Source organism: Toxotes jaculatrix, chromosome 3, assembly GCF_017976425.1.
Source record: "Toxotes jaculatrix isolate fToxJac2 chromosome 3, fToxJac2.pri, whole genome shotgun sequence".
NCBI classification, from domain to species: Eukaryota; Metazoa; Chordata; class Actinopteri; family Toxotidae; genus Toxotes; species Toxotes jaculatrix.
The window spans coordinates 16,185,175-16,212,282 of record NC_054396.1 but is presented as its reverse complement, the minus strand read 5'-3'; the positions used below and the strand labels follow the sequence as shown (position 1 = coordinate 16,212,282).

General features: G+C 41.4%; 4 protein-coding genes across 8 annotated transcripts; 3 read left to right on the top strand and 1 right to left on the bottom strand.

Moving 5' to 3' along the window:
* The first annotated feature begins 2,918 nt into the window (after positions 1 to 2,918).
* Positions 2,919 to 8,984, top strand: LOC121178995 (glutamine-rich protein 1-like). Of its 4 annotated transcripts, none has more exons than XM_041033545.1 (12): positions 2,919 to 2,935; positions 4,146 to 4,405; positions 4,517 to 4,591; positions 4,944 to 5,081; positions 5,176 to 6,030; positions 6,441 to 6,600; positions 6,744 to 6,898; positions 6,978 to 7,092; positions 7,182 to 7,290; positions 7,400 to 7,551; positions 7,648 to 7,738; positions 7,827 to 8,984. In XM_041033545.1, exons 2-12 carry the CDS (start codon positions 4,154 to 4,156, stop codon positions 8,014 to 8,016), a joined length of 2,292 nt encoding a protein of 763 aa, XP_040889479.1. In that variant the 5' UTR covers positions 2,919 to 2,935; positions 4,146 to 4,153; the 3' UTR covers positions 8,017 to 8,984. The 4 variants fall into 4 exon arrangements, with proteins under 4 accessions (XP_040889479.1, XP_040889478.1, XP_040889477.1 ...); XM_041033544.1 differs by lacking the exon at positions 2,919 to 2,935 and adding an exon at positions 3,056 to 3,400; XM_041033543.1 differs by lacking the exon at positions 2,919 to 2,935 and adding an exon at positions 3,056 to 3,480.
* Positions 8,985 to 9,063: 79 nt separating this feature from the next.
* On the bottom strand, positions 9,064 to 11,602 carry LOC121179014 (mitochondrial RNA pseudouridine synthase rpusd4-like). Its single transcript, XM_041033582.1, has 6 exons — positions 11,140 to 11,602; positions 10,654 to 10,861; positions 10,432 to 10,525; positions 9,933 to 10,083; positions 9,700 to 9,797; positions 9,064 to 9,534 (listed from the first exon to the last, which is right to left on the bottom strand). Exons 1-6 carry the CDS (start codon positions 11,525 to 11,527, stop codon positions 9,331 to 9,333), a joined length of 1,143 nt encoding a protein of 380 aa, XP_040889516.1. The 5' UTR covers positions 11,528 to 11,602; the 3' UTR covers positions 9,064 to 9,330.
* A 632-nt stretch (positions 11,603 to 12,234) lies between these two features.
* Positions 12,235 to 15,594, top strand: LOC121179023 (WD repeat-containing protein 82-like). The gene is made up of 9 exons (XM_041033593.1): positions 12,235 to 12,653; positions 12,873 to 12,973; positions 13,090 to 13,156; positions 13,743 to 13,842; positions 14,301 to 14,417; positions 14,545 to 14,700; positions 14,815 to 14,884; positions 14,973 to 15,115; positions 15,207 to 15,594. Exons 1-9 carry the CDS (start codon positions 12,493 to 12,495, stop codon positions 15,237 to 15,239), a joined length of 948 nt encoding a protein of 315 aa, XP_040889527.1. The 5' UTR covers positions 12,235 to 12,492; the 3' UTR covers positions 15,240 to 15,594.
* A 1,493-nt stretch (positions 15,595 to 17,087) lies between these two features.
* Positions 17,088 to 25,536, top strand: LOC121179024 (twinfilin-2-like). 2 transcript variants are annotated; one of them, XM_041033596.1, is made up of 9 exons: positions 17,088 to 17,112; positions 17,978 to 18,055; positions 18,168 to 18,346; positions 19,169 to 19,264; positions 19,359 to 19,463; positions 19,811 to 19,936; positions 23,840 to 23,990; positions 24,680 to 24,801; positions 24,976 to 25,536. In XM_041033596.1, exons 1-9 carry the CDS (start codon positions 17,088 to 17,090, stop codon positions 25,141 to 25,143), a joined length of 1,050 nt encoding a protein of 349 aa, XP_040889530.1. In that variant the 3' UTR covers positions 25,144 to 25,536. The 2 variants fall into 2 exon arrangements, with proteins under 2 accessions (XP_040889530.1, XP_040889529.1); XM_041033595.1 differs by having other exon boundaries at positions 19,359 to 19,517; positions 19,823 to 19,936.
* Positions 25,537 to 27,108: the final 1,572 nt, after the last annotated feature.

Below are 27,108 nucleotides of genomic sequence, written 5' to 3'. Positions count from 1 at the left end.
ATTTGATGCATTGCTCAGGGAGGGGATTTTTGTATGGCATCCAAATGTGATAATTCAATGATGAATCAGGAACTAACCATATTCACTGTAGTAAATCTGATCAAATACGTACTGTATGTTTAACGTCATATAACTATCACATGTTCACTTACCATCCAGAGAGTAATCATTTATAATGGATGTATGACTCTCTTTTAATTGTTCTTTAGTTGTTCTATGGCTGCCTTCCAAGAAAGCTTCCTCTGAGATGATGTGTACACTGGAGTGGGTGTGTCCTGTAACTGAAGTATTAGCTTTATCAGCTCCTTGGTCATGAGCCTGTAAGTGGTGTAGAGTAAGTGCTGGTGTTGTAGTTAAAGCAATTCCAGACCCAGACCGCTTTTCAGTGCTGGCTCGCTCATCCTCCTTTGGAATGATAGTCTTGTTGATGAGTCTCTGTGATGTTGTACTGTCAACATTATGTCCACTGCCTTCCATGGAGTCACTGCTGCTTTCTGGATGGAAGATCACTTCACTGGCCAAGCTGTCCGAGGCACTGCTGTTTCTGCCTGTGCTTCGAGTCATTCGAACTGAATCAGTATTGTCCAGTGAATATGCAGTTTGAATAAGACTTCCAAGTGAAAAGAGAGAAATGGTTAGTGTAATGAAGAGTGAAGATGAACGCCCCATTTTTTGTCTCCCAAATCTCAATCCCAAGACCTGAAGAAAAACAAAAAAGAGGAAGAGTTGACAGATAATTCCCCATCTATATGAAAACATTTTGAATTGCACACACTAATTGGACTGACAACAGCTCTTCAGATCAGTGTTTACAATCTGTATACCTTTTCAACTTCAACTTTACATGAGTGTGAAATAGTTGATAGCAGAAAGATTTTAGAGGTTGGGTAGAGGTAAAGAGTCGCTCAGATGCGCAGATAATTAATCCTGAGCTTCAATCCTGTAAAGGACAATAATTCCCCTGTTTAATCCAGCAGGGCCTCACACTCCACAACATCTGTGGATGGTTTGTTTCAACAAAAATACAACACAGCTTGGCAAAAACACAGCATAAGCCAGTCTGAACTGTCTATGTGTGGGTCACAAATGTCTAGCTGCCACTTCAGTGATAAACAAATCACATATGATAATAAAAATTTAAAAAAAAAATCAGAAATGACTAATATGATTAAGATAGAACCCAAGTACCCATTAATCTTCTTTTCAGCACAACACAAACATTTCTTGCAGGTGGTGTGATTTTACAAATGCAACCTTGTGAGTTTAGTTGATAAATTAGCATTATTTATGTTCCTTTTTATTGTAAAACTGCTCAAAACACAAATCACAAGGTTAAGAAATGTCTTGCATCCAGACCTAATCCTGAGAAATTTTACTAAAACAAAAAAAAAAGCACTGAAAATGCTTTACATGCAAAGCTATTTGTCATGGATTTTCTGTTACAGTTAGTTCACACCGTTACCAAAAGATGTTACCACATTTCCAAAACAATCTCTGCTATAAACTAATCCCCCACTACCAAGAAATTAAATACTTAGTAAAACCAGACAAGTCAGATGTACCTGTGATTCCTTGTGCCCTGCTTCCTTTTAGTAAATCATGGGTTGCACTCCATCTCTAGCTGCAGCGCAAGTGTGTAACATCGGATTTCTATGAGGAACAAGAAGAACACCACAGTGAAGGATGAACACACTGGATTTACAGACATGCTCACAGCCATCCAGCCTTCAAGCTGACGTCTTATTCCTAATACTGCACCGGCTGGTAACTTGGCAGACTCCCATCATCATGTCACCTGCAAAGACATAAGAGCGCGACCTAAATGCCAGGGGTCACGTTGGGAAAAAGAAAACTTGCATAAATATCGGCCTGGTTATTGTCTTCACAAATGGAGATTTAAAAAGGAAAACATTTTTGTAAATAATTGACTAATGATATTTGTCCACATGTCTCACCTGCCTCTTTCTAGAACAGTTGTGTTAAGGCAAATCCCCTCTGGAAAGGATTACATTAAGATTCTTACAGTGGCACAAAGTCACATGAAGTGATAATGTGAAACCAACTAGACACGGTCAGTCTAGTATTGTTTCATGCCAAATTACAGGCTTATTAGTCTGAAATGTATGCATTTTTCAAGGCCTAAAGCCAAACATACTAATATACATAACTACCATTACTATTTCCATCACAGAGTTCTTGCTGAATCTCAGATAGTCTGCAGTGAGTGTGGGAATTAACTCTTCCCTATCCAGTGTGTAAAGGGCATAGCCTATACACACAGTACATCTGTCTTGGTCCACCTTAAGAAGGGTGAGAGGCAGTTTGTTGTGGAGCAAACAGGGGGAGGCCCTCAGCGGCACATGCCTGGCTCTTTAAGGCAGACTGGGGAAGTTAGATTTTGTTAAAGGTACATGCATTCAAATGTGTACCAGGCTTTAGCAGAGCCATCCTGGAAAAGCATTTCAGCACTGATTCAGGTTGTGTATGCACATGTGTCCTTTTAAAATTATTCAGCCAAGAATTTGGTTTTCCAGAGGCTGAATAAAGGACAGTGATATAGTAACATAAAGAGGATGCAGCCTGGCAAAATACTCACTAACTTTCTACTTTTTTGCCCCAGAGCTTTCATCCACACTTCATAGATATAGACACCATAAGGCCAATAAACCAATAAATTCAGCAAAAAACAAAAAAAACAAACAAACAAAAAAACAGCACAATTTTTAATGTAAGTCTATCTATCTGCAGATGTAAATATGAGTACGTAATTTCACTTCTCCTATTTTGCTTCAGTCTTTCAGTGCCAGATAATAAATACGATAACATGTAATAGATAATAAATATAGGTAAAGATATTATGGTATGTCTCCAAATAACCCAGTATTCATCTGGGAGAGTCTGGTGGTGAAGCAGCATGACAAGCTTGTGACAAACGGTGGGTCTGAATGTAATTTCAGTTGTCATTTGACAGTTGCAGAGATCCACATATTAATACAGGTCCTGGTCGTGCAGTGGGATGGGACTGTTGTTAACAAGACAGCGCGGCAGGCCGTCGCCTGGTAGAGCAACTGAGCAGGAATCGCGTTGTTCTCGGGGCCTATACTTCCGTCATTTTATATCTCACTGGATAAACACCGTGGACCCGCTTGTGCATTTGTGGCGGTGTGGCGCGGGCCGAAGTGATACTACTCGTGATTCTGCAGGATAAATCAATCAGTGCTCTGCTGGAGCCTGGGAAACTTGTTTTGTACGGACTGCAGTCTGGATCTCACCCTGAAACAAGCAGACGTCAGAGACCTCGCCTGGTCGCCGCTGCTTAATTTTATCTAATCACAGCATTGTTTGTGGGATTACGCTGCTGCTACATGCACTATGTAGCGAAGTGAATGGCATGCTGCTGGTAGCTGTTAGACGTTTATCGGCTTTTTAGTTTTAAACACCGTGCCTTGGCGGAAAGGAGAGGATTTCGTTTTATTTAAGGTAGCATGACAGGATCCGGAGCCATCGAGCTAGCTAGCTAACATTAGCACAATGATTAGCTAGTTAGTTAGCGTCATGTTACTGCAATGAATGGACTGTTGCTTTTAATGTCTGGCAATTTATCTCATGATATATACACACGATATATATACATTAGACATGATGTCGGTGTTTGGCGGTGCTAAACCAGCCAAATATTCATAGGGGTTGTGACAAAACAGTGCCTTGCTAACAGTGTGAAGCTAGCTTGCTAACCACTAGCTTTATCGTAGACACTATTATTAGACAGTACATAAAGTCTGGAAATCATACTGTTGAAGCTTTGGTCAATGACTCTACAGACATGTAATTAAACATTATCTCTCACTGTATAAATTTAGGCGTAGCTTTGAGTTGCATCTTTAACTGATGTTTAAATTGCTGGACAAAGTTGCACTTTGTCCCTTTGTGTTTTTCCAACGCCTCCTTTTTAATTAGCACCATTTAAAGTCACGCTCTTTAGCTTACTGTGCCGTGCTAAAATAACTGAAGATGCGAGAGTAAACCATTGCCCCCTTTTCATTACAATATTCTCCATTCTAAATTTCAGCACAACCCAATATAAATGTATGTTTGGGACTTGATTATAGTCTCAAATGTTTAAAGATTCATTCTCCTCATTCCAGGTCAAGTGATGATGAATGAGCAGGAGAGTGGGGTGGTGTCCTTTGATGAATATGTGCGGCAGAAGGCCCGCACTGTGCCTCAGCACAGGATGAAGGAGTTTCTGGAGTGTCTTGCCAAGGGCCCAGAGGTGCTGCAGGAGTTCAGTCAACAGGAAGGGGCAGTCACAACCACAGCCATGGTGTACCAGCAGCAGGGTACCAACTGTGTCTACACAGACAGCACAGAGGTGGCTGGATCGCTCTTAGAGCTGGCTTGCCCTGTAAGACCCTTTTAGAATGATTATTGTTGTTGAATGATGTTATTACTTTTCATGAGTGTGGCACAATCTGTTACACTTCTAATATATATATATGTACATGTTTATTGACAGGTACAGGTGACCTCGGCAGAGATTTCACCTCAACTGTCTGTGCACCAAGGGTCTGAACAGCAGCTTCAAGTGCAGGTTGGTTTAGCTGCCAGAAAAGATGAGAGGGAGGATTTAGTGACTCCACTTCAAAACTATAATATCAGACTGTGAATCAGTTTTTCATTTGTCCCTCACATTCCACTCTTAATATGTTCATAGTGCACGAAGTAAAACATTCACTCAATCCTGTATTCATTCACTTGGGGTTAACCTGCCTGCTCCCTGCTGGTTGTTAGGAGAAGTGGCAGTGGCTACGTGTTAAAGTGGAACCAGTCATTCACCTTCTCTCTACTGCCGAATTTGTGCCTGTCTCTGTGTGACCTTAAATGTATAAATATCACTATAAGATACAATTCTGTGATTTTTTTTCTTTGGCAAAATACCCCAGGTTCAGATCCAGGAACAGCAAGGCCAAACAGTTGGCCAGGTTCTCCATGTGGCCTCTCCCTCTCAGCAAGACCTGCAGGGAATCTCCACAGCCCAGCTTGTGCAGCAGGGAGAGCTCACAGAGGAGCAGCAACAGCAGGTACAGTATTAATTTCAGACCCCCCCTATTAATTGTATCAATATTGTGATGAATTTCTACAGTTTAGGGTTTTTTTGCAATGCTGTATTTACAGATTCAGGCACAGTTGGTTGCAGCTGTAGCTGGAGGACAACAAATCCAGTTACAGGGAACACAGCATATTCAGCTGCCAGGTGGCCAGCAAATTCAGCTTCAGGCTGGCCAACAGATTCAATTACAAGGTGGCCAACAGATTCAGCTACAGGGTGGCCAGCAAATTCAACTACAGGGTGGACAACAAATTCAGCTACAAGGTGGCCAGCAGATCCAGATCCAGACCATAGAGGCCATGTCTCCTTCCCAGCAACAGGACTCTCCAAGGGAGGCAGAAAGGAGGTCCGGCTCTGTGTCAACTGTTCTCCAACCTGCCAAAAAGCGTAAGGTGGATGTCCCTCTAGCTGTTTCCTATGCTGTTCCACAGGGTCAGCAGGTGGCTACAGTTCTGGCCATCCCTCAAGGGCAGCAGCAAAGCTACGTGTCCCTACGACCTGATTTGCTCACTGTTGACAGCGCTCAACTGTACAGCACTACAGGAACAATCACAGGTCCCACAGGCGAGACCTGGACTATCCCTGTGTACTCCGCTCCTCAACAGCAAGGTGTAACCCACATTGCCATACCACAGGAGACATACAGCACAGTGCAAGTTACCACCACCAACGGTAAGGACAAAATGTCCCCCAGTTCCTCATCAAGGTCTGCAGACGGGCAGTTGGCTTCCACTGGGACACAGGAAGAAATAGTACAGACCCTATTCCCAGCGCAGTTCATGAACGGGAACATTCACATCCCTGTGGCAGTGCAGACTGTAGGAGGGACTTACAACACTACACAGTCGGTACACATATGGGACCCAAATCAACAGCAGAGCCAAGGAGAAGACGGACAAGAACAGCGGCTCCATCTGCAGGTTAGAACAAACTTTTTCCTGACAGACATATCGTAGACTTCCATTTGTGTGACTGGAACTGAATATGGCATACACTTTATAGTCTGTTTTTCCATAGCTCAGTGCACACAATGGATGAACAGTTAATTTAAAAATTTATCCTAATGCTGCGATAAATCTCTCTGTCAGAAATCCACCAATTCAAAGCCAATGATTCAAAGAGTCTGAAGCCTTGCAGATACATCTTGGTGTTAGTCCTGATGTTTATTTTTGCTGTTAATCTTCTAAATCATGTGAATTATTACCACTTTACTAATTTTACTATTATTTAGCTAATTATCATTTTGTGATTATTGAGATATGTTTTATTTTTCCTGCCTTCTTTTCCCACAATGTCAATTAACTTTGGTTTTTATTTTGGACTTGTGCAGGGCCAAGTACAGACGGAGGCTCAAGCTGAACCGTCCACTGAGATTCTGGTTCCTGTCTGTCTAAAACCAGAGGAGGGCCTGGAGGTCTGGCGCCTTTGGGTGAAGCGAAAAAACGCAGAGCTAAGCAAGCAGGAGAAGACGAAGCTTGCTCCCATAGGACGTAAGTCAGTCTGCAATCATTTTATCATTTTACTGGAAGCAATAACACCTAATTTTTTTTTAAATGGTTGATGTGTTAGCTGTTCATGTAGGGGACACTTATCTTTATAGCACTAATGCTTATCGCTCTGTGGCTGTGTCCAGGTCGTCAGCCCCTGCGTTTTCAAGAAGACTTGGTGTCCAGTGCAGTAGCTGAGCTAAACTTGGGTCTTTCCCTGATGACGCAGGAAGCACGAGGCTCAGAAGACGAACAATTTGCACCAGATGTTCTGTTTTACGTCTTCTTGTGTATACAGAAGGTTAGTATGGCCCTGCTCTAACATGAAGAACTGTGCCAAAAGGCTATCTGAAGGTACTTAAGTGTGTTTCCTTCCATAGTATCTCTCTGAAAATGGACGTGTGGATGATATTTTCTCTGATCCATATTACACACGTTTCTGTGGGTCTCTACACAACATCCTGGATGGTTGGAAACCCAGTGTCCATCCATTAGGTAAGAGCAAATCAACATTTCAACATTTGGCTTTTTTTTTTTTTTAATAAAAAAAAAAAAGAATTACTTATTTTGTGTTTTCATTGTAGGCTACATCATTCCAAGTTATGTGACAGAGGAGATGCTGTGGGAGTGTAAGCAGCTTGGTGCACATTCACCAGCCACACTGCTCACTACTCTAATGTACTTCAATACTAAGTAAGTAACCTCCTCTCAGCACTAAATGACCCAAATCTGCTCTCTTAAATGGCACAGACGTGTATTTCAAATGTAAATGCAGTGTTTTAAAAATGTGTCTTTGTCCCAGGTATTTCCGCCTGATAACACCCGAGCAGCACTTGAAAGTAGCTTTCTCTAAGGTCCTAAGACACACGAGGAAGAACCCCACTAATGCCAAGGACAAAGCAACCAGTATCCGCCTTCTCAAAGGACAAGGTCCACACAGTGCCGGACAGAAAGGTGCTCAAGACAGCTAGCTTCACGTTGAAGTCTTGTTATGATTCACAGCCTTTGACAGCAGGAATTGCTGGTGCTGACCTCTTTTGTCTGTTTCAGGAACTGATGACATGTATGAAGAACAGGTCGAGGATCCAGACAATCCTCTTCGTTGCCCCATTAAACTTTACGACTTTTACCTCTTCAAATGGTGAGTGCCAATCACGAAAATCCTGCTTAACTGGATTATTCTTCTGTATATACACAAAAAACTTGAAGCCCCTTTTTTCCTTTTCCAGTCCTCAAAGTGTCAAAGGACGTAACGATGCTTACTACATGACTCCAGAGCCTGTCGTGGCACCCAACAGCCCAATGTGGTACTCATCGCAACCCCTCACGAGTCAGCAAGTGGAGCACATGCTGGCTCGCATCATCGTGGTCCGAGAGATCCAGGAGATCATTGGCGCTGGTCCAGAGAACATGAGCTAAACTGAGAGGGCTGACTGGACTGATGGGAGCTAGTTCTCCAGTCACCGATTGTTGACTATGCAGTACCTATCCCACTCTATATCGCTGACGATCTCAAATAAAATGGATCAACTTCTGAAACAATCTTTTTTTTTTTTTTTTTGAGGAGTGTATCATGATTGCACTCACAAGAATTTCTTTCTTTCTTCTTACCTTTTCTGTTTTCAGCTGATTGAGTGGACTGTTCTTTCTCTTGACTATCTATGTAAGCCATCGCCCCTGTAACCTTTTAACTGGCAGTTAAGTGAGGCTTTAGTCTCACCACTGCTGGATCACTGTCGGTCTCTTGGGCTGCTGCTCTCTCAGTTGAGCAGAGATGGTACATTTTCCTGTAAAAGTCAGTCTTCTCTATATATGAAGATATTTAACCCTTCACTTGTTAACCTCACAGACCGCTAACCATGTATTGTTTCTCCTCAAGGTCCCACTATGATACGTTACATCTTAATGGACAATTACAGGGACCACTGCTCATGATGTTTTTTTTTTTGTATACTGACTCAATTTTGGATCATGTATTGATAATGTTCAAAACTGAAGAACTTGTGCCTGTTTTTTCAAAAATGACATCATAATTTATGCTTGTGGATCATTGAGTGAGTTAAACCTCAAGATATTCACAAGGCCAAGTGCTATAAAGTAGTCATGCAGGAGGTTGGAAACATTTTTCTCAGGTCAAAGCTATCAATTGAAACACCCGTCAAGGATTTTTGCCAACTTATTCCTGTATGTATGTATAGTAGGTTATTAAACAGGATATGCAGACGGAGACGTCTTTGTTTAGCTAATGCAGTACTAATCCTTGAATCAAGAGTCATGTCAAGCAGTTCAACAATGAAAAGTATTTAGCGTACTGTGTTGTCTATGGAAATGCAACTTTGCTGACATTTGAAATAAGGATTAGTTGTGGGGCTTTTTGAAAACCGCTTCTTGCATCATAGCCTAGTGGTACCTCCAAGGAAATGACATGTAAATATGGATTAACGGCATTGATAAAAATAGTTGTTATACAGTTCTGCTTCATATGTTTATTACTAAAATCCGTTGTATAGCACTGTACAGTCATTTTCTACACAGTCTCTTCTCTGTTTGACAATTTTACAAAATAGCCCTACAAAAAAACCCCAGCTTGATATAATTTAATTTTCCATTTAATTTAAATGGTAACACACTTTCTTTTCCCCATGTGGCAGTCCGAAATCCTTCACAGCTGATGTCCACTACTTGCAGACATCTATTGGATTGCAAAGAATTTAACAAAAAGCGAGGATGCCATTATTTATCATCTTTTTCATGAGGAAGGTTTAAATGCAGTCGTTGCAGTGTTTGTGTGAAGTACTTAGGGAGAGGACAGGACACGTTGATGTCTGCTTGATTGGCTCCTGGCAGCGTCAGCTGTCGAGCGTGTAGATGAAGAGGAAGATACCGGATCTTGCTCTGCTCCAGTCCAAGCCTTCCCAACACACGTTCCGGTAATTTCTGTAAACCGAAATGTACTATTTAGTCACTTAGAAGTTACTGGTGACTAAACAGAAACCAGTGTCGGCCACTCACTGACGCTGGCACTGCTGCCTTGTATTTCACACAACTGGATTTATTTGAGGTCACACTGTTCTTTGTGGTACATTGAAAAACTAATTTTACCTGGGGTGCCAGTTTGCTCCACTGGGAATATTTATGGTCACCTAGAATGGGACATGCCAGAGCCAATGCCATGTGAACCCTCATCTGGTGCTTTGCCCCTGTGGACACATGAAAAATTACATAAAAAAGTACATAAAGTAAAGTGCCCATTCTTCCCATCAAAAAAGTGATTTACTAAAGTAGTTGGTCAGTAATTTACTTTGATAAGTTTCCCAAAAGCACAGTCTTCTTACCTGTAAAAGGCTGAAGCTCCACAAGGCTGCAACCACTGCTGCTGTCCAGGACTCTGTACTTGGTCACAGCAGAATGAGCTTGCCGATTGGCTCGGACTTTGGTTACACCATCACCTTCATCATTCATTTTGAAAAGAGGACTTAACGCCATCTGAAATTTAAAAAGTAATGAGACTGACGACACCATGAACCTAAATATGAATAATTCTATAATTACACCAAAGTTAATTATTGTTTTAATCAGTGATTAGTCTAATAATTTACTTGAAGCAACAGTAACTAGTTAACATGACAACTCCCTGTGAACAACAGCAAAAAAACAAAGTATTCAATCTACAGAATGAAACAAAAAAAAAAGCCACTCTGCATTTGTGAAGCTGGGACCAATTTGTACAACTGGCTACAGAAATTGATAGATTGTCAAATTCAGTATTAATTTTCTGTCACTTGACTTAATGATGTAATTGTTAGGGCTTCAAAACCACAGAAGAAGAGACACCTTGTAGTGTGGCTGGGGGCCTCTGACTTCTCTCTCTATGATGGGAATGTCAATCACTCCTTCAGATGGCACAGGAACACCGACTGTGATGACCCTGTGGAAGAACAGTGAACAGTAGAATGACCAACAAGACACCTGGGTGGGAACTGTGCTTTGAGATCTTGAATCTCTCAGTTCTTGAAAAAAAAAAAAAGAAAAAAAATCCGCTGTCCTTTATCTTACCAGTATTTTTTTTGCACTTGGTGGTTTCTGTGCAGGTTGAGTATGTGTTCCACTGCCTCTTCACTCCTGGCCAGCAGGAGAACTCCTGTTGTCTCCTTCTCAAGCCCCAGACAGGGGAGCAGCTGAGAATCAGACTTGATCTTCATCCCATCCAACATTTTGGAAAGGACAGGAAGCACAGAGGAGATCGATGTGACCCTGGAGTTATCTGAAAGATAGCAACAACGACAACAACAACAACAACAACAGAGAAAAGCAAGAACATTTTATAAAGCTGCAAACAGAGAATTTGAGGCATTTTTACTTGGAAATGACTGAAATTATTTTTCTGTTGAAAGACTAATTGATGAATCACCTTTCGAGCTCTAAAGAAAATAACTTTTTTTCTAATAAATCCCACATATCTCTTAAAATCTATAACAGATTCTTCAACTGTCAAAATTAAATCTGTAATATTAGATTAGAAAGCCATGCTGGCTGGTTTACCTCGGACAGGGACGCCATGAGGTTTATTAAGGACCACTACATCTTTATCCTGGTACAGCACGCTTCGGTGGAGGTGTTTAGCCAGCACGTTAGGATGAACATTTTGAAGCTGCAGACTGAACCGTTTCAGCTCCATCACCCTCCTCTGCTGGCCGGACACCGGAGCCTGGGCAGCTTCTGTCGTCGTCTTCTCCTGCTGGACCTTCCGGGCCAGGTCGATCGCTCTCAGGCGGGGTTTCTGTCCTGCGTTGGTGGCCTGGCACCGGCTGTGGGACAACACTGCGTCCGGACCCCAGCGACAGTTTGTCCGTGGTTTGACCCGAGACAAGAGGGTGATCAGGCCGGAGGCCCATTCACCCGTACGGGCTATTCTGTTATAACAGTTCATTATGGCACAGCGTGTAGGTGTTTGACATTAGCTTGGAGACGCGACCACAACATCCAGAGGAAACATGCTCTTCTCGCCGTTAAAGTACTTCCGAGTGGCACCTTTCAGAATAAAAGCGTAAAAAGTTTGTTTTTACACAAAAATAAAAAAGCGAGAAAATACATTATGATAGTTTTTAGAGGGAATTTATTAAACAAACGGTCGTTCAGTCAACTCACTGAAAATTTTGGACTGCATAGTTTATAGAGACATCAAAAAACGACATCCTGTCCTTGTGTGACCTCTCTTTGTACATTAATTCTCTAACTTTATCTGCACAATTAAACTTGCAACACGTCTGCCTTTTCAAAAACAGCAATGATGCACTGTGTTTTCGATGTACTACACAAATAGTAATACATCAATAAAGGAAAAAAATTAATAAAATAAAATAATGAAAATAAATTACATGTCATAATAAATTACAGGTCAACATTGCTACTGTATTTTACAATAACTGAATAAAAATAATAATTTATCGCACTTCGTCTGAAACAAAAATAAATCCAGGTGTATTATTGTACCTCTAAAATAGGTTGCTCTGTAAATTCAACAACCATTTCCTGCGACGTGTCTTGATTTCCTGTTTTCTAACCGCAGGTACGCTCGTTTCCTATGCTCCCACCGCTCGGCAAGTTTAAGCTATTGAACATAAATGTGACTATTGAACACCGCCCACCTGGTAGATAATGCTAAACAAATCGAGTTAGACTAGGTTGGTATAGCGTTGCATGTTGCAAATTATGTTTTTGTTTTTTGGTTTTTAAGGGAAATGTAGTCACTGAATTCACTTCAAGGCTCTGAGAGGATAGTACTCATCATTGCTCGACCAGCCAAACAACAGAAAGGACTTGCAGGGTTTATTACATGGATCCACGTTTTGGTTTTGGCTTTACGCAGTATATTTAGGATAAAAAGCTGCAGGTATGAAGATCACTGACAGCGTGTTACGGAGTTTCAGGGTCGCCAGGACCTACAGAGAAAATTCACAGAAAATCAACTGTGTGGACTACAGCCCAAATGGTGAAAATGCAATATCAAGCAGCGACGACGACTGCATTGTGTTATATGACATCCGGGAGGGAAAGTAAGCGGCAATTATGTTTTATATATATATTTTAAAAAGTGGATACAGTGTAATTATATTTAGCATTTCTAAATGTGTAACGTCCGCTGTCTTATTATTAGATTATGGTCTATATGAATTTGTGTTTTTCAGAAACTGCACTGGTTGTAAATGTAGGTGTGCAGCATGTTACCTGTGCTCTCATGTGACCAAATGACTGACAGATTTGTCTACTCTCAGACCCAACCGGACTCTGTTCAGCAAGAAGTATGGAGTAGACCTCATCCGCTACACACATGGAGACACAGAGACAGTGGTCTACAGCTCCAACAAACTAGATGGTAATAACTTGACAGTCAGCTCAGGGCACAGAGCACTAAATAACAACAAGATGGGAAATAGATCTCAAATACAAGTGTTTTAGCTTTGGAAAATAAAATGGTTTTGTGTCCTGTAGATACCATACGTTACCTGTCTCTGACTGACAACAAGTACATCCGATATTTCCCTGGCCATACTGCAAGGTGAGTATGTGTAAGCACCTGGACCACTCTAAATCCAGGGGAAGGATAGAAATGTAATATTATGTACACAGGTGTGGAGGTAAAAAAAAAAAAAAAAAAGTTATTTATTGTCACACAAGAAGCTATGAGGAGAATAAAGTGTGTGCAGCCTTTGGCATGTGCTGGGTAGACAAATGCCAACACAAGAACTGCCTACATTTCTGTTCTCCAGCTGTTGTTTACTGGAGACTGTTTTAGGTCCTGGGGTCCTCTAAGCAGATCAAACCAAGAAGCTACAGCTTTTATTCTAATAAGTGGAGTATTGTCAAAATTATCACAAAACAGGCATTTTTATAATGTCTACATCTCTTAAGTTAGGTAATCCATCCATTATCTAAATCTTATCCTAATGTACTGATTAGAAATATGTTTGCATTTCAACTCAAATATTTTACAAAAACACAAAGAAAGCTATAGTCTTATTTTCCTGAAGTTACCCAGATCTCCACAGGTGTCATTAAGTTTCACTTTATCTTATCTGGTCTGCTGTTGTGGTATTTTACTTTCTTTAATAATGTTTTTTTTTTTAATCACTTCACGGTTTCAGGGTTATTGCCCTATCCATGTCACCAGTGGATGATACGTTTATCTCAGGTTCATTGGATAAGACGATCCGAATCTGGGACCTGCGTGCTCCAAACTGTCAAGTGAGTAGTCTGTGAACGGACTGGAAAATGACACTTCCTCTTCTCTCTGTAGGCAGTTACTTAAATATATAATTACACCTACTGCTGGAGCTGTTAGTGCTTTAGAGCAGATAAAGCACTTCCCAAGTTACTGCACATCTATATATCAGTGGCATGCAAATCCCCGTTTAATAAGCATTTGTGCTGTGACCACTGGGTGTCCCCAGACCTGCCTTAGGGACCATATGGATCTGCCCTCTCAGATGTAAAGCTGGACCAACACACAGTAGCTAGAGTACAATATTGTAAAATATTATGCTCTAAAGAAAAACTAAATGGAAGGGGAGACATTAATATGAACGATGTGTGAGGGCTCAGATATGGTGGTAATACTTTTGCATATCTCTATGAAAATCCAAACTCCCTGTTGTAACTTCTCACGCTTTTTCCTTGTTATCACTTGTGTGTTTGTGTATCAGGGTTTGACTAATCCACTGGGGAAACCTGTGTGCTCCTTCGACCCTGATGGGCTGATCTTTGCAGCTGGAGTGGAATCACAGGCCATTAAGCTGTATGACCTCCGTGCTTTTGACAAGGTGAAACACAAATTCAGTGTGTTCACAGCTGATGAGTGAGCATGAGTGTGGGAGTCCTTTATACTGCTGCTTTATTGTTTTCTCTTTCACTTTGTACTTATGACTTAATTTATCTTGCTGTTAAAAGGGTCCGTTTGCCTCCTTTGAAACGAGGTTGAATCGTGTCTGTGACTGGACTGGACTCAAATTCAGTAATGATGGGAAACAGATTCTTATCTCTACAAATGGAGGGATGATCCGTGTCCTTAATGCTTTCAGTGGATCTGTGCTGCACACTTTTTCTGTAAGAGATACATTAATTAAATCACATTGCCACAAATCTGCTGAATTTCATCAGTTTGTATATTGGTACCATTACTTTGAAGCTGAAGGTGTCCCTGTCATTGCTCATTTCAAGGGCTACAACAACAGTAGAGGCATCTCCCTGGAGGCCTGCTTCACTCCAGACTCACAGTTCGTCATGATTGGTAAGCTAAAATACCACAGCTTTATATCAGGGTGTCCCACCTGCAAGATCTCTGTTCCGACTGTGTTTAACTGTGTCCTGCTGTGCAGGCTCAGAGGACGGGAGAGTCCATGTTTGGAGCACTGAGAGCGGGATGAAGGTGGCTGTGCTGGACGGGAAACATCCAGGACCCATCAACACTCTGCAGTTTAATCCCAGATACATGACGTTTGCCAGCGCCTGCACTAATATGGTGAGATGATCAAATGCACTAAATCAACTGCTGCCAGACAAACTGCGATGAACAGAGTTCTCATTTCTGCCTTCTTCTGTTCTCTCAACAGACCTTTTGGCTCCCCTGTGTTGATGACTTATAGTGGGAGTGTGGGCTCGTCTAACGCATTGCCATCGTGCCATGATGCAGGGATACCTTAATGTGTTGGTCTGCCTGTTTCAGGACGATAAGAACCTTTTGACCGAAGAGTATGTTGGAGAAAAATACTGTTTTTTAAATGTTTTATGTTAGATGTTTTTTTTTTAAATTTTGGAAGAACTGATGACTGAACAAAATACCTCCTGTAAAAAGTAATTGTTTGTTTTTTTTTGTTTTTTTTACAATTTGGTGAAATATTTAAACTTTATCTTGACATTTTATGTATAATTTAACAGATTAATCATCTGTAGTTTTATTGTTTAAATATTTGATAACAATGTTTTAGATTAAAAAAAAACAATAAAAATTACATTTTTTCCCTTTTTGCTATCTCCACTTTTATCATCTACCATTTAAATGATTTACAGTAAAAATTCCAGAAATAATTTTTATTATCAATTAGTCTGATAATCTGTGTTTAATATTTTCAGTTAATCACTGAATTGTTTGGACTATAAAATGTCAGGTGGATAAAAAATGTGAAAGTCCAAACAAAGCCTGTGGTGTCTTCATCCAGTTGATGATTTTGTCCAACGAACATAAGACAAAGCAGTGAACTGATCTGTTTTTAGATAATTATAAGATCAGAATATGGATGGTTCTCACAACAATGACACATCTCTGACTTGAGCTCATTTAACATGCAAACAAAAGTTCACTCAGTCGGTAAATCAATCTGTGAACACACATGCAAGCATGAGAGAAACGCAGGCAGTTTTAATCATTTTGATGAATGAATGGGTGTTTTTCCTTTTTTTGTTGTTCACATAAAGTGTGTCTTCCTGAAGCAGAGGAGGGTGGGTGGGGGCTCTGTTGAATAATGTATAGATGCTTGGGTTGTGTACTCACCACTGAGTGAATAATGAATGATCCCATCACAGGTAACCTCACAGGTACACACTTATCTTTCTCTCACCAACCTCCAAGTGTGTGTGTGTGTGTGTGTGTGTGTGTGTGTGTGTGTGTGTGTGTTTACGCAAGGTGTGTGGAGGGATAGATGGAGGAAGAAGTTCTGATAAGCATTTGTCGCTCAGATTCTTACAATATTAACTTCCCACACTCATTCACTGCCATCTACTATACATACTCTACTATCCAGTGTCATATTTGAACAGTGTGCAGGTGTTCCTTGAGGTATCTCCATCATTCTCTCCTTTTTCATCAGCTTTTAATGAAATAAGCAGAAATACCTGACCCCCCCCCCCCCCCCCCCCCCCAACTCCCTTTCTTGGTCCAGGTAACAATGGTGAAATGTAGCGGTCAGATTCTTGTTCGGTGTCACATTTCTGGTGAATGGAAATTGAGATCATGCAGTTGCGTCTGCCGCAGCCACTCTATGAGAATGAGTGATAAAATGTCATTACATGTGGCACACTGACAGCATCTGAAAACACTGCACTGATGTCATGAGCACAGGATTTCTACACAGCCTGGTGTGCCCCTCATACATAGTACAGTAGAGTACTGGACAGGACAGTATGTGACCTGGGAGAGGCACCCCCACCAAGACTTTTTAAAGTTGTGGTCATTGATACGCAAAGAGTTTTAGATCAGTGGTTAGGGTGGCATATCCACTGACAGGCACGTTATTACTCATCAGCCACAGTTCCGCAGATTGTATTTCAAGTGTTAGGAATCTCCCAAGTCACCCTTGAGGCGCGTGGGTCCATCTGTCTGCCATCAGTGGAGAGGCAGCCTACCTGCTGAGCAAGAAGAGCGAGGACACAGAGACCTGGACCTGGTCCTTCTTGCATGAGAGGAGTTTGAAGCGGTGACAACTGACTGTCAAAAGATGTCACACCAAACTGGAATTAATGGTAAGTTCTTTTTCTTTCTTTCTTTTTTTTTTTTTTTTTAAAGAAAGTAAACTGTAAATAAGTCTAGTTGTCTCCAAATTGGTTCCAATTTTAGTTTGGGTGTTTTTTTGTTTGTTTTTTTCAGCCTTTGAAGCTGTGCCATTGCAACTAATTCATCCTCATAATCTCACTTATGATGCGACTGATTTTAATGTTTTCCTCCAAAAAAAAAAAGAGGCGTTTTAAGATCACCCCGAAGTGGTCACTTAACTTCATCCACTTCATGTACCTGCTGTGAACATAAATAGTGGTGGACTGTAAAAGCCACGCGTGTGTGACATTCAAGTCTGCATACAACTGATTCACAGATAAAATGTTTGTGTTTTAAATTGTGATACCAGTAATCCTAATGTTTAGCACCTACAGGAATTTATGGATGGTTTAAGAGCTACGTATATCTGTGTGTTATGGCATTTGGTAATTGGAGCGTAGGGGTACAGGTTGGCGGAAGCATACCTCTCTCACCTTTCTCACCTGATCGTACATCATTTATGAGGCTGCTGTGTTTGGTAACCATGGTGAGAAAGAAGGAGGGGTTTTGACAAACAGTTAAATCTACTTTTCGGTACCAAACTACCCTCCAGGCATTAGAAAACTGGGTAATGATGAGACTGTTTTATCCATAATGCTCAAATTTGTCAGTGATTATTTCATACATTTGCCCGCTGTCTGAGTCACTTTAGGTGATAGCGTGACTATCTGGCAGTGGATCAAATTTTCTCCCTGAAGTGGAGTCTCAGGTTCTTACTTACCCAACTCTGTCTCACTTGCTTTCAACCCCCCATCCTCAGTTTTGACTAGTCTGCCTTATATCTGGTTACTTTAGCAACATCTGAGCTGAAAGAGTTTCTGGCCCGAGCGAGGGGAGGTGCCATCAGAATAATGAAGATTGTCATCAGAAATGGTAAACATGAGATGTTTCTTATACTCAAAAGAATTTGGCTTCATAAAGCATTCAGCTGGCTCGTTCTAAATCCTGAGATGAGTTTGCTGCTGATGCGTGTTTTTGTCTGCAGAGGAGTTGGTGCTAGATTCATACAGAGAGCCTGCACACAGCTGGGACAAGGACTATGATCAGTCCTTGCTTCCTCTGCTCACGCCTAAGGAGCCGTGCTACATCCTCTATCGTCTGGATTCCCAGAATGCACAGGGATATGAGTGGATCTTCATCGCCTGGTCACCTGACCAATCACCAGTATGTCTCAAGACACCGATCCACATGTTGTGACCGATCATCAGTTTCAAATTCAGTCATTCAGAGCCGTGCAGTTATTTTAAACTATGAAAAAGACTAGATGTTCAAAAGCTGTTGCTAACTGAAATTAGATTATAAGCAGGGAACAATTAAATAATTTTAAATGAACTTCATTAATTTTGTCTGTTTGTGAAACAAATTTAGTTTAAAAATAGGCAACATTTCCAAGTTATTTTTTAAGAGCAGGTGAAAAAAATCCAATCCAGGCTGGCTAAAAAATAATTTACATTTTTAAAAAGGTTTTATGAGCATTTATTGTGGCTCACATGGGGAAATGAGTACACTGATGTGTACTCATTTCCCCATGAGTACACACTGATCAGCCTAAAAAAAACACACGTTTGTATTTTCTCAAATACAAACGACACTCCAGACGACCAAAGGGAAAAAAAAATAAGCACAAAATTCACCTCATATGTTGATTTTTTTGGATGAAAGCCTCATGCTGAACCACAAATCTGATTTGCCAGCCCACTGATTGCAAAAAAAATGAGTGCAACCTTTATTCCCGACTTTGTTTTGGGAAAAATAAGACATTGTTTAATTCTAATTACTTCTAAATATACAATAACCAAATAAAAACCACTCTAGAAAAAAGCATGAACAGAAAAAGCAACTTTATCTAAGGGTGTACAATCAGTCACAAAAACAATAAAACCAAAATAAAAACTGATAACTATAGAAATGCAAAATGGTAAACAACACATGATAACCATCTCTGAAGCTCATCATCATCCTCCTGTCTGTTGTGCCATCCTGTAGGTGAGGCAAAAGATGATGTACGCAGCAACTCGTGCCACACTGAAGAAAGAGTTTGGAGGAGGTCATATCAAAGACGAAATGTTTGGCACAGTCGAGGTCAGTAAAATCTTCCAGTGTGACAACCGATCCGTGAATCTTCCCTTCTTGATGACTAAGTTCCCGTCTCCCGTTGGTGTCTCTCTGTTTGCAGGAGGACCTGTGTTTCCAGGGATACCTGCGACACATGTCCTCCTGCTCCTCTCCAGCTCCTCTCACAGCAGCCGAGCAGGAACTGCAACGAATTAAAGTCACAGAGGTAGAGTTTAAACAGTTTCAGCTGTCTGATATGCATATTCAATGTGATACACATGTCTATTTTGTGTACTCATCCTGCATACTTCTGCATTTTTTCCCCACAGGATAAAGTTGTATGGGTAAGTTGATTTTGTATGTGTGTGTGTGCATGAAGAAGACGGAGGAGGATGGATTTAAAAACTGTCTCTTATGTCCACAGGATGAACGCCGACGAATTGGGACTCCAACAGCACGAGCAAAGGTTTGTTCAGTCCTGTGAATAGACTTTAATTTTTCTGCTCAGTTATGTCATTTTATTTAAGAGAACTCAATAAAGAGTTTTCTATATATTTTTTTTCAATTCTGCAGGTTACAATGGAGTTTGGCTTAGACAAAAGGGCACAGACTCTCCAGGGTCTTGCATTCCCATTACAAGAAGAGGCCAAACGAGCTCTGCAGCAACTCAAGCAGAAACGTATCAACTACATACAGCTGGTGAGCCCTGACAAAAAACTTTTATTATTATTTACACAGTAGTAATAAAAGTGTAACATGTAACGTACTCCCTGTAAAGAAAAACAAGCTGCAAGGATCTATTTTTGAAGCAAACTTTGTGCCAGCGTTACTGCAGCAGTTAGCTCCAAACTTGGTATGGTGACTATTTTGGTTGGTGCGACTCTCGCTTTGCCCATGACCAAGGAGCAGTGCACTTTCTCTTTGCTCAACAACCTGATGTAAGAGCACGGTCCATAACCTTGACTGCTTGCATCAGAAAAATGATGCAGTTCAGCTCTCTGGACCTCGCCAAAGTTGTCAGGTACGAAGCATCTTGGTATCTCAATCTTCTCAAGGTTTTCCAAATCCTTCATCCAAGCCTCCCACCTTAGCTTCAAATCCCTGGGTAGAGGGTTATCCCACCCTGTACCTCTCTGACACATCTCCTGCAGCACTCTTTTCCTTCAAGAATGAATGGCGCTAAAAACCCTAAAGGGTCGTACAGAGAGGCCACGATTGAGAGAATACCTCGTCGTGTCGCTGGTTTTTCATCGAGTGTCACCTTGAAGGAGAAGCTGTCGCTTTCTGTGTTCCATCTTATACCAAGCACTCTTTGCACTGGTAGGTTATCATGACTGAGATCAACATTTTTTACCTCCACAGCGTGTTCTGCAACGTTGATGGAATCCAGTACCTCTCTGTTATTGGAAAGGAATTTGTGAAGGTGCAACTTTCCTTTGGTACACACAGCTTAAGCTTCCTTCACTAAATCAATTGCCTCACCGACCGATTTCACGCTTATGAGGCCGTCATCAACGTAGAATTGCTTCCTGATGAAGCTAGCTGCAGAGGGGTACTCCTTTTCATTTTTGACTGGCGAGGTGTTTCATGCCATAATTGGCGCAGCCAGGGGAAGATGAAGCTCCAAACAGGTGCACTTTCATGCGGTACTCTGTGGGTTCTGAATTTGTGTCCCCGTTTTCCCACCAGAGAAACTGCAGATAGTCTCAATCTTCTTTGCTGACATGAAACCTGTGGAACATTTTTTCCACATCACACATGACTGCTATGGGATGTTTACAAAAACGGCACAGTACCGCTGTCAGACCATTTGTAAGGTCGGGTCCTGTTAGCAGATGATCATTTAAGGAGGTGCCTTCGTACTTTGCAGAGCAGTCAAAAACCACCCGAATCTTGTTTGGTTTCCTGGGGTGGTAAACCCCTTGATGTGGGATATACCAGACCTTCCCAGGCTCTGGTTGGGTATCTACTTTCTCTGCATCACCATCTTTGAAAACACCTTCCATAAAACTCACATAGTCTTTTTTGAACTTGTGATCTCTGTCCAGCTTCCTTTTGAGGTGCTTCAGCCGAGCCAGAGCCAGCTTCTTATTATCTGGGAGACGAGGACGTACTTTAAAGGGAAGAGGCATCTCCAGGTTGCCACGCTCGTTTTGCTGAATTCCTCCTTTTAGGATCTGATTTTGTGTCTGCAAAGTTGGACTCAAGAGCCTTAATGACAGAAGACGGTGTTAGAGATTGCATACTCTTTGACTCTTTACAATTGAATCCTTCCCCATCATGGTGGAGAGCTTCAGTTTTACTGGCTCCATTGTTGCCTGAAGGTTTTTGCACACCTTTTGATCAACGAATGTGTGACTGCTTTGTGTGTCCAGTAGGGCATATACTAGGGTTTCATTATCAGGAGTGTTAGGTGCTGAAATCCACACTGGCACAATCATAGACGTGCTTCTACCTTCTCCTCCATTCACACAGCAAGATAACAAGGCTGTACTTTCTTCAACCGCACTTTGCTTTGTTTCTGCAGGGAAATGGTCTTCATGCAATGGAGTTGGGTGACTCTTCTTGCAAATGCCACACATAGCTCTATTTCTACAGTCTTTAGAATTGTGACCTTTTCTCAGGCATGCAAAACACAGCTTATTTTCATGTACAAATTTTTTCTTCTCTTCTACCGGCATTCCTATTAGCCTTTTACATTTATGTATGGAGTGATTTTCTCCACAGCAGTTACACTTGGGTTTGTATCATTAACTTTGCTGCATACAGGACTGCATGATCCATCCTTTACTTTGGTCTCCTCTTCAGTGTAAACATTTAGCTTTGCTTGAATAACATGAATGTCTCTTTGGTTTTCAAGTTTTTTCAACTGCTGGCGTTGAGCTTCAATAGCAGCTTCCATATCAATTTCAGCTTTCTTCGCTGCAGCTGAGCAGCTGTTTCTGCCCTCATAGCCGAGATGCTAGGTGATTCTGAGAGGTGCTCCGAATGGTGGCAGCTGCGTGCAGTATCTCTGGAGGCTACAGATCCATATATGGACCTAGCATATTCATTATCAAGTAGCATGCGTAACCTTGATCTCTCTGCCTCAGCATCAAACTCTCCCCCTCCTTCAGTGAGGCGCACCCTCATCAATTGCAGTAAATCTGCTGTCACCGCTGAGCATGCGTCAACTTTTCTCCAGATTTCCTGACTTGGTATGGTTTGGAGTCGGATGCTGTCATACAGCTCCTTTAACTCGCAGTCAAGCTTCTCAGCTTCATCCATCATGTCATACATGTCGCCTTCAGAGCACTCTTGCTTCAACCTTGTACGAATGTCCCTTACATTATTTTTCCATCTCTCGGATGTTGCTTTAAACTTATTCTTCTTTTGAATTAACTCTTGCTCTTTCAGTTCTTGCATTTTAGGTCTTAATCACCAATCATCATTTTTCCCTGATCTAGCTCCCTTACATCTTGCCCTTGTAACATGACATCAGACTGACTATCACCACTTTGAGACATTTGAACCTTCAAGAATTATCACGTCAAGAAAGCAAGTTAAGTAAGGTAAGTTACAAGGATATAATAACTGTAATTAGCAGAAAATACCCAAATTACATAACATGACACTTAATACTTATTCAGAACCTGAGATTAAATTTCCCAACTTACTGAAATCAAACATTGAACGGTCCTTTCAGCAAAACAACACCAATAGCATTTATCCTAGCATTCAATAGAATTTGTTCACACTCTTAACTTTTGAATATCTTCAATGGCTTGTTTGTTATGATCAAACAGTATCTTATGTTCTATTCATCATCTTCCTGAAGCAATATAGTTGCACAGTCTGACCTGAGCACCCACGTCGTAGCCTGGAGCTGCTCCACCAAGTGTCCCCTGCGACCTGTAGCTTGCTGCAGGATGTAATGCAACGATGCCGCCTCTTGCTGTAGCCTGCTGCAGGATGTAGACACCGCCGCTCGTCGAAGCCCGTAGCTTGTTGCAGGTTGTAGACACCGCCGCTCGTCGTAGCCCGTAGGTTGTTGCAGGATGTAGACACCGCCGCTCGTCGTAGCCCGTAGCTTGTTGTAGGATGTAGACACCGCCGCTCTCCAGCCTCGTGATGAATTAGGATACGTTTTCACTGAATCTACCCTGGAAACGCGATTCACGCCTCTTACTGATGCCCACAACCGATTTATTCTTTTTCAAAGTTAAAGACACCGTGAAAACTGCAATTCAATCGTAACAATTACCGTGTACACCTGCTTATCCAGCAGTAGACAGTTCTCTTTCGACCACTTTCTCTCTCCCGCTTCTTCGCTCACAACTTAGCAGATCTCGCGTTACTCCAACCGGAAGTAACCTTTCACAATAATTTAATTTGACTCAAACAGTTAATAATAATAATGACAGCAGAACCATGAACTTAGGTGCAGGGAATTTCATTATAAATTTATGTAAACATAATAAAGAAAACAATCAGAAATCATATTGCCATGGTAACGAATTGTTGTACTGAGCGTCAGCTACAGTCAGTCAGTAAAATGAAGTGAAATTGGCTGTGCATGACTTGACCCCTGAACAAAGCTTGTTTGTGTATGTTGTGACACAGAGGCTGGATGTAGAGAAAGAGACCATTGAGCTGGTTCACACCAAACCTACAGAGACCCGCGAGCTTCCATACAGGATTCCCACAGATTCACCCAGATACCACTTCTTCATCTTCAAACACTCCCATCAGGGCCAACTGCAGGAGGCGCTGGGTCAGTACACAGTCTGACTGTGGGTGTGAGTGTGGTGGTGAGCTAATGCACTGATGGAAAGCAACATCAAGTTCTCTGCTTATCCAATATCACATCGAGACATCAAGTGTCACCTTGTTTCTGCAGGGCATGTTAGCCCAGGTTTAGCTCTTTCAGCCTCTGTTTTGGTTTTCATGGCCCACAACTTTACTGTTTTGGTTCACTCTCACTGCCTCATTTCCAGCAGCAGCTCTAAAAATCCACTGTACACTACCTGCTCAACGCTATAACAGCAGACAGACAAGTTATCTGGTCAACAGAACAGCTGAAGAGCCGAATATTGCCCCTAAGTGACCAAAGAGACCTTAAAGGAGAGTAATTACTGGACTTAAGATAAAGTTGCTCCATATGGGCAGGGCAACTGTTTGTTAGCATGTTAGCCGTAATAGTTTTATTAGGTGATATGTCAGTGTTGTGTTTTCAGCTTATTCCACTGCCCCCAAGTGGTGAAAAAATAATTAACTGCAGCTTTCAAACACAATGTTCATCTGTCCAGTGACAGTGCGCATACATAGTTACTCTCAGACTGGTTTTAGACTGTACCATGTGAGCCACGTTTCTGTGTCCTTGTGCAAAGAGCTTTAACAGCAGAAATACAACCGATCCAGTGAAGCAGCAAATATCAGCTGACGACTTCATGCCTCTTCCAGTGTTCATATACTCGATGCCTGGGTACACCTGTAGTATCAAGGAGAGGATGTTGTACTCCAGCTGTAAGAACAGGCTACTGGATGAGGTGGAGAGAGACTACCAGCTGGAGGTCACCAAAAAGGTACAGGTCACCAAAATCACCCACTTATACAATGACCCAACACACACACTCTGTTGTTTGCTGGTAACCAAAGTCACCATAATTTATCCGTAAACTGTTGAAGATTATAGATCATGACCGTTATCAATCATGACACTGAAAAGAGCAGTAAGTTCATATGTGTGTATCTTCTAGATGGAGATAGACAGCGGCGATGGCCTGACAGAAGACTTCCTGTACGAGGAGGTCCACCCGATGGAGCACACCTTAAAGCAGGCCTTTGCCAAGCCCCGTGGACCAGGAGGCAAGAGGGGCAACAAACGCCTCATCAAGGGTGCGGGGGAAAACGGGGAAGAAAGTTAGACACAATACAGACACACATATACAAGTACACAAGGAAACCGACCCGATATCTATGAATTGACTTGTTCTTTGACTGTTTAGCTTCTAGCCGTTCCTTCTTTATTTTTACTCGAGGACATAACATTTCACGCTGAATATATTTTAAAAAAACAAACAAAAAACAGATCCACCATGAAGCAGAATTCATTCATATGTTTTCCTGTGGTCAAATAAAGTTACCAGATGTGAACATTTCTGAGAGAAGTGAGAGCTAAAGATACTAAATTCGTATCAAAATGCAGCTCAGGAGCTGCTTTGTCAACAGCGAATAAGAAATTATCGCTGTTGACATTCGAAGGTGATTGACAGACATATTTCAGATTATTACAATAAAATTAAATATCCGTCTACATGAAAACAAAGTCATGATAAAGTGTCAGTACTTTGAGGGAAATACTTGCATGTGTATCAGTCATTTCAAACTCCTGCTGTCCAGACTGTGTTCAAATCCACAGAAATTTAAGTTCTGGTTGAGATCCAAATGTTTCTGAAGCTTCTAAATATGTCAGGCTGAATCGTTCGGGAAATGAGTATAATAGGACGCACACAACATCTAAAACATATCCAGTTGTTGGAATGATGTGCCCATAAAAAACATGGAGTCTTAGATTTGAAAATCTGATTAACATATTAAATCTGACTTGTTCAGTCAGTAGAACTACTGAAATGTAAAAGAAAGAAATGTGGTGGTTGTACACGGGGCTATGTGCTGCTCTTTTTCTTGGACAGGAGCTGTGATTTACTGGATACTTCCCAGGAAACTGATTCAGACTTTATAAGAAAACTGGATGTTAAAGGGTTAAATGCTTTTTATTTTCTGAATTTATTTAAATTTGCCAATGTCTCTTGAGGTTGAAGACTTTAGTATTTCCCATCTTGCCTCTCCTGTCTCTGCTCTCCACTTTGGGAATTAGTTGCTTCACTTATTTTTTTATCAGTAATATTGATTCAACTGTTCAAGATCATCAGGAATGGCTATGAGGGTGGATTGTACTTTACATTGCGGAGGTATAGGCCTATGCCGCCCCCGTGGTTCACTCTTTACCACATGTAAATTCATCCACATCACTTTTACAGTTGCCTTCTTCAGTCACACAGTCAAGGTTTGACTACATTCAGATGAAGGCTGTCGTTTTACATGGACCTACAATAAAATATTTTCTTTATTTTCTTGTGTTGTTTGTGACCTCATTTCTCCCTCACACTCTGACTCTGTGTGTGTGTGTGTGTGTGTGTGTGTGTGTGTGTGTGTGTGTGTGTGTGTGTGTGTGTGTGTGTGTGTGTGTGTGTGTGTGTGTGTGTGTGTGTGTGTGTGAGATATCCTGTAGTCATGCAGGCCAGCAGCAGGGATCACGGCTCAGTAGTAGAGGTCAATTTGTTCTGTGTGTTTTCCAGGAAGGCTCTCTACTCAGAAGCCTTCAGCTCTGCTTTGTGCTGCTTACATACCTCACGGGAAAGACGGTTGATGTGAACATTTTTTCTTGGAAACAAGTTGCAGAGCTGAAAGGCAGTTTTCAAGCACTCATTATCTCTGTACATGGGAACTGTGTGGCGGGTGATGATGAACCTTGACTTTGTTTTTTTTTTTTCAAAGACTGTTCAGTTAATTTCCCGGAATTCAAATCAGCTGTTTGCACCACAGAGGTAATTTTATTTATGATAACACAACAAGATATAATGACTGACTGGGTTTTTTTGGTTTGTTTGTTGTTGTTGGGGTTTTTTTTTCTGAGCATGCTGCCTCGAGCTAGGGATTTGATGTTAACAAAAACAATGAGTGTTTTTGTTTCTCTTTATTTCATAAAGCAAATACAATGTGTGGCAAAAAAGACTCATAGACATAAAGTCAGAAATCATAGCGTTGTAATATTGAAACCATACAAGCTGCACATTATAATTCACTTATGCAGTTTAATGCTTGTAAAT

Bases quoted from the DNA above. Each gene is read 5' to 3' on its own strand.
- LOC121179023 (XM_041033593.1), top strand. From the start codon at position 12,493: ATGAAGATCACTGACAGCGTGTTACGGAGTTTCAGGGTCGCCAGGACC. The intron at 12,974-13,089 runs GTAATAACTTGA...TGTGTCCTGTAG, and splicing joins CAGCTCCAACAAACTAGATG to ATACCATACGTTACCTGTCT. The intron at 14,885-14,972 runs GTAAGCTAAAAT...CCTGCTGTGCAG, and splicing joins CTCACAGTTCGTCATGATTG to GCTCAGAGGACGGGAGAGTC.
- LOC121178995 (XM_041033542.1), top strand. The intron at 5,082-5,175 runs GTACAGTATTAA...CTGTATTTACAG, and splicing joins CAGAGGAGCAGCAACAGCAG to ATTCAGGCACAGTTGGTTGC. The intron at 7,291-7,399 runs GTAAGTAACCTC...TCTTTGTCCCAG, and splicing joins CTAATGTACTTCAATACTAA to GTATTTCCGCCTGATAACAC.
- LOC121179024 (XM_041033595.1), top strand. From the start codon at position 17,088: ATGTCACACCAAACTGGAATTAATG. The intron at 18,347-19,168 runs GTATGTCTCAAG...GCCATCCTGTAG, and splicing joins GGTCACCTGACCAATCACCA to GTGAGGCAAAAGATGATGTA. The intron at 19,518-19,822 runs GTCTATTTTGTG...GTTACAATGGAG, and splicing joins ATATTCAATGTGATACACAT to TTTGGCTTAGACAAAAGGGC.
- LOC121179014 (XM_041033582.1), bottom strand. From the start codon at position 11,527: ATGAACTGTTATAACAGAATAGCCCGTACGGGTGAATGGGCCTCCGGC. The intron at 10,526-10,653 runs GTAAGATAAAGG...GTTCTTCCACAG, and splicing joins CAAGTGCAAAAAAAATACTG to GGTCATCACAGTCGGTGTTC. The intron at 9,535-9,699 runs GTAAAATTAGTT...TTCGGTTTACAG, and splicing joins GGAGCAAACTGGCACCCCAG to AAATTACCGGAACGTGTGTT.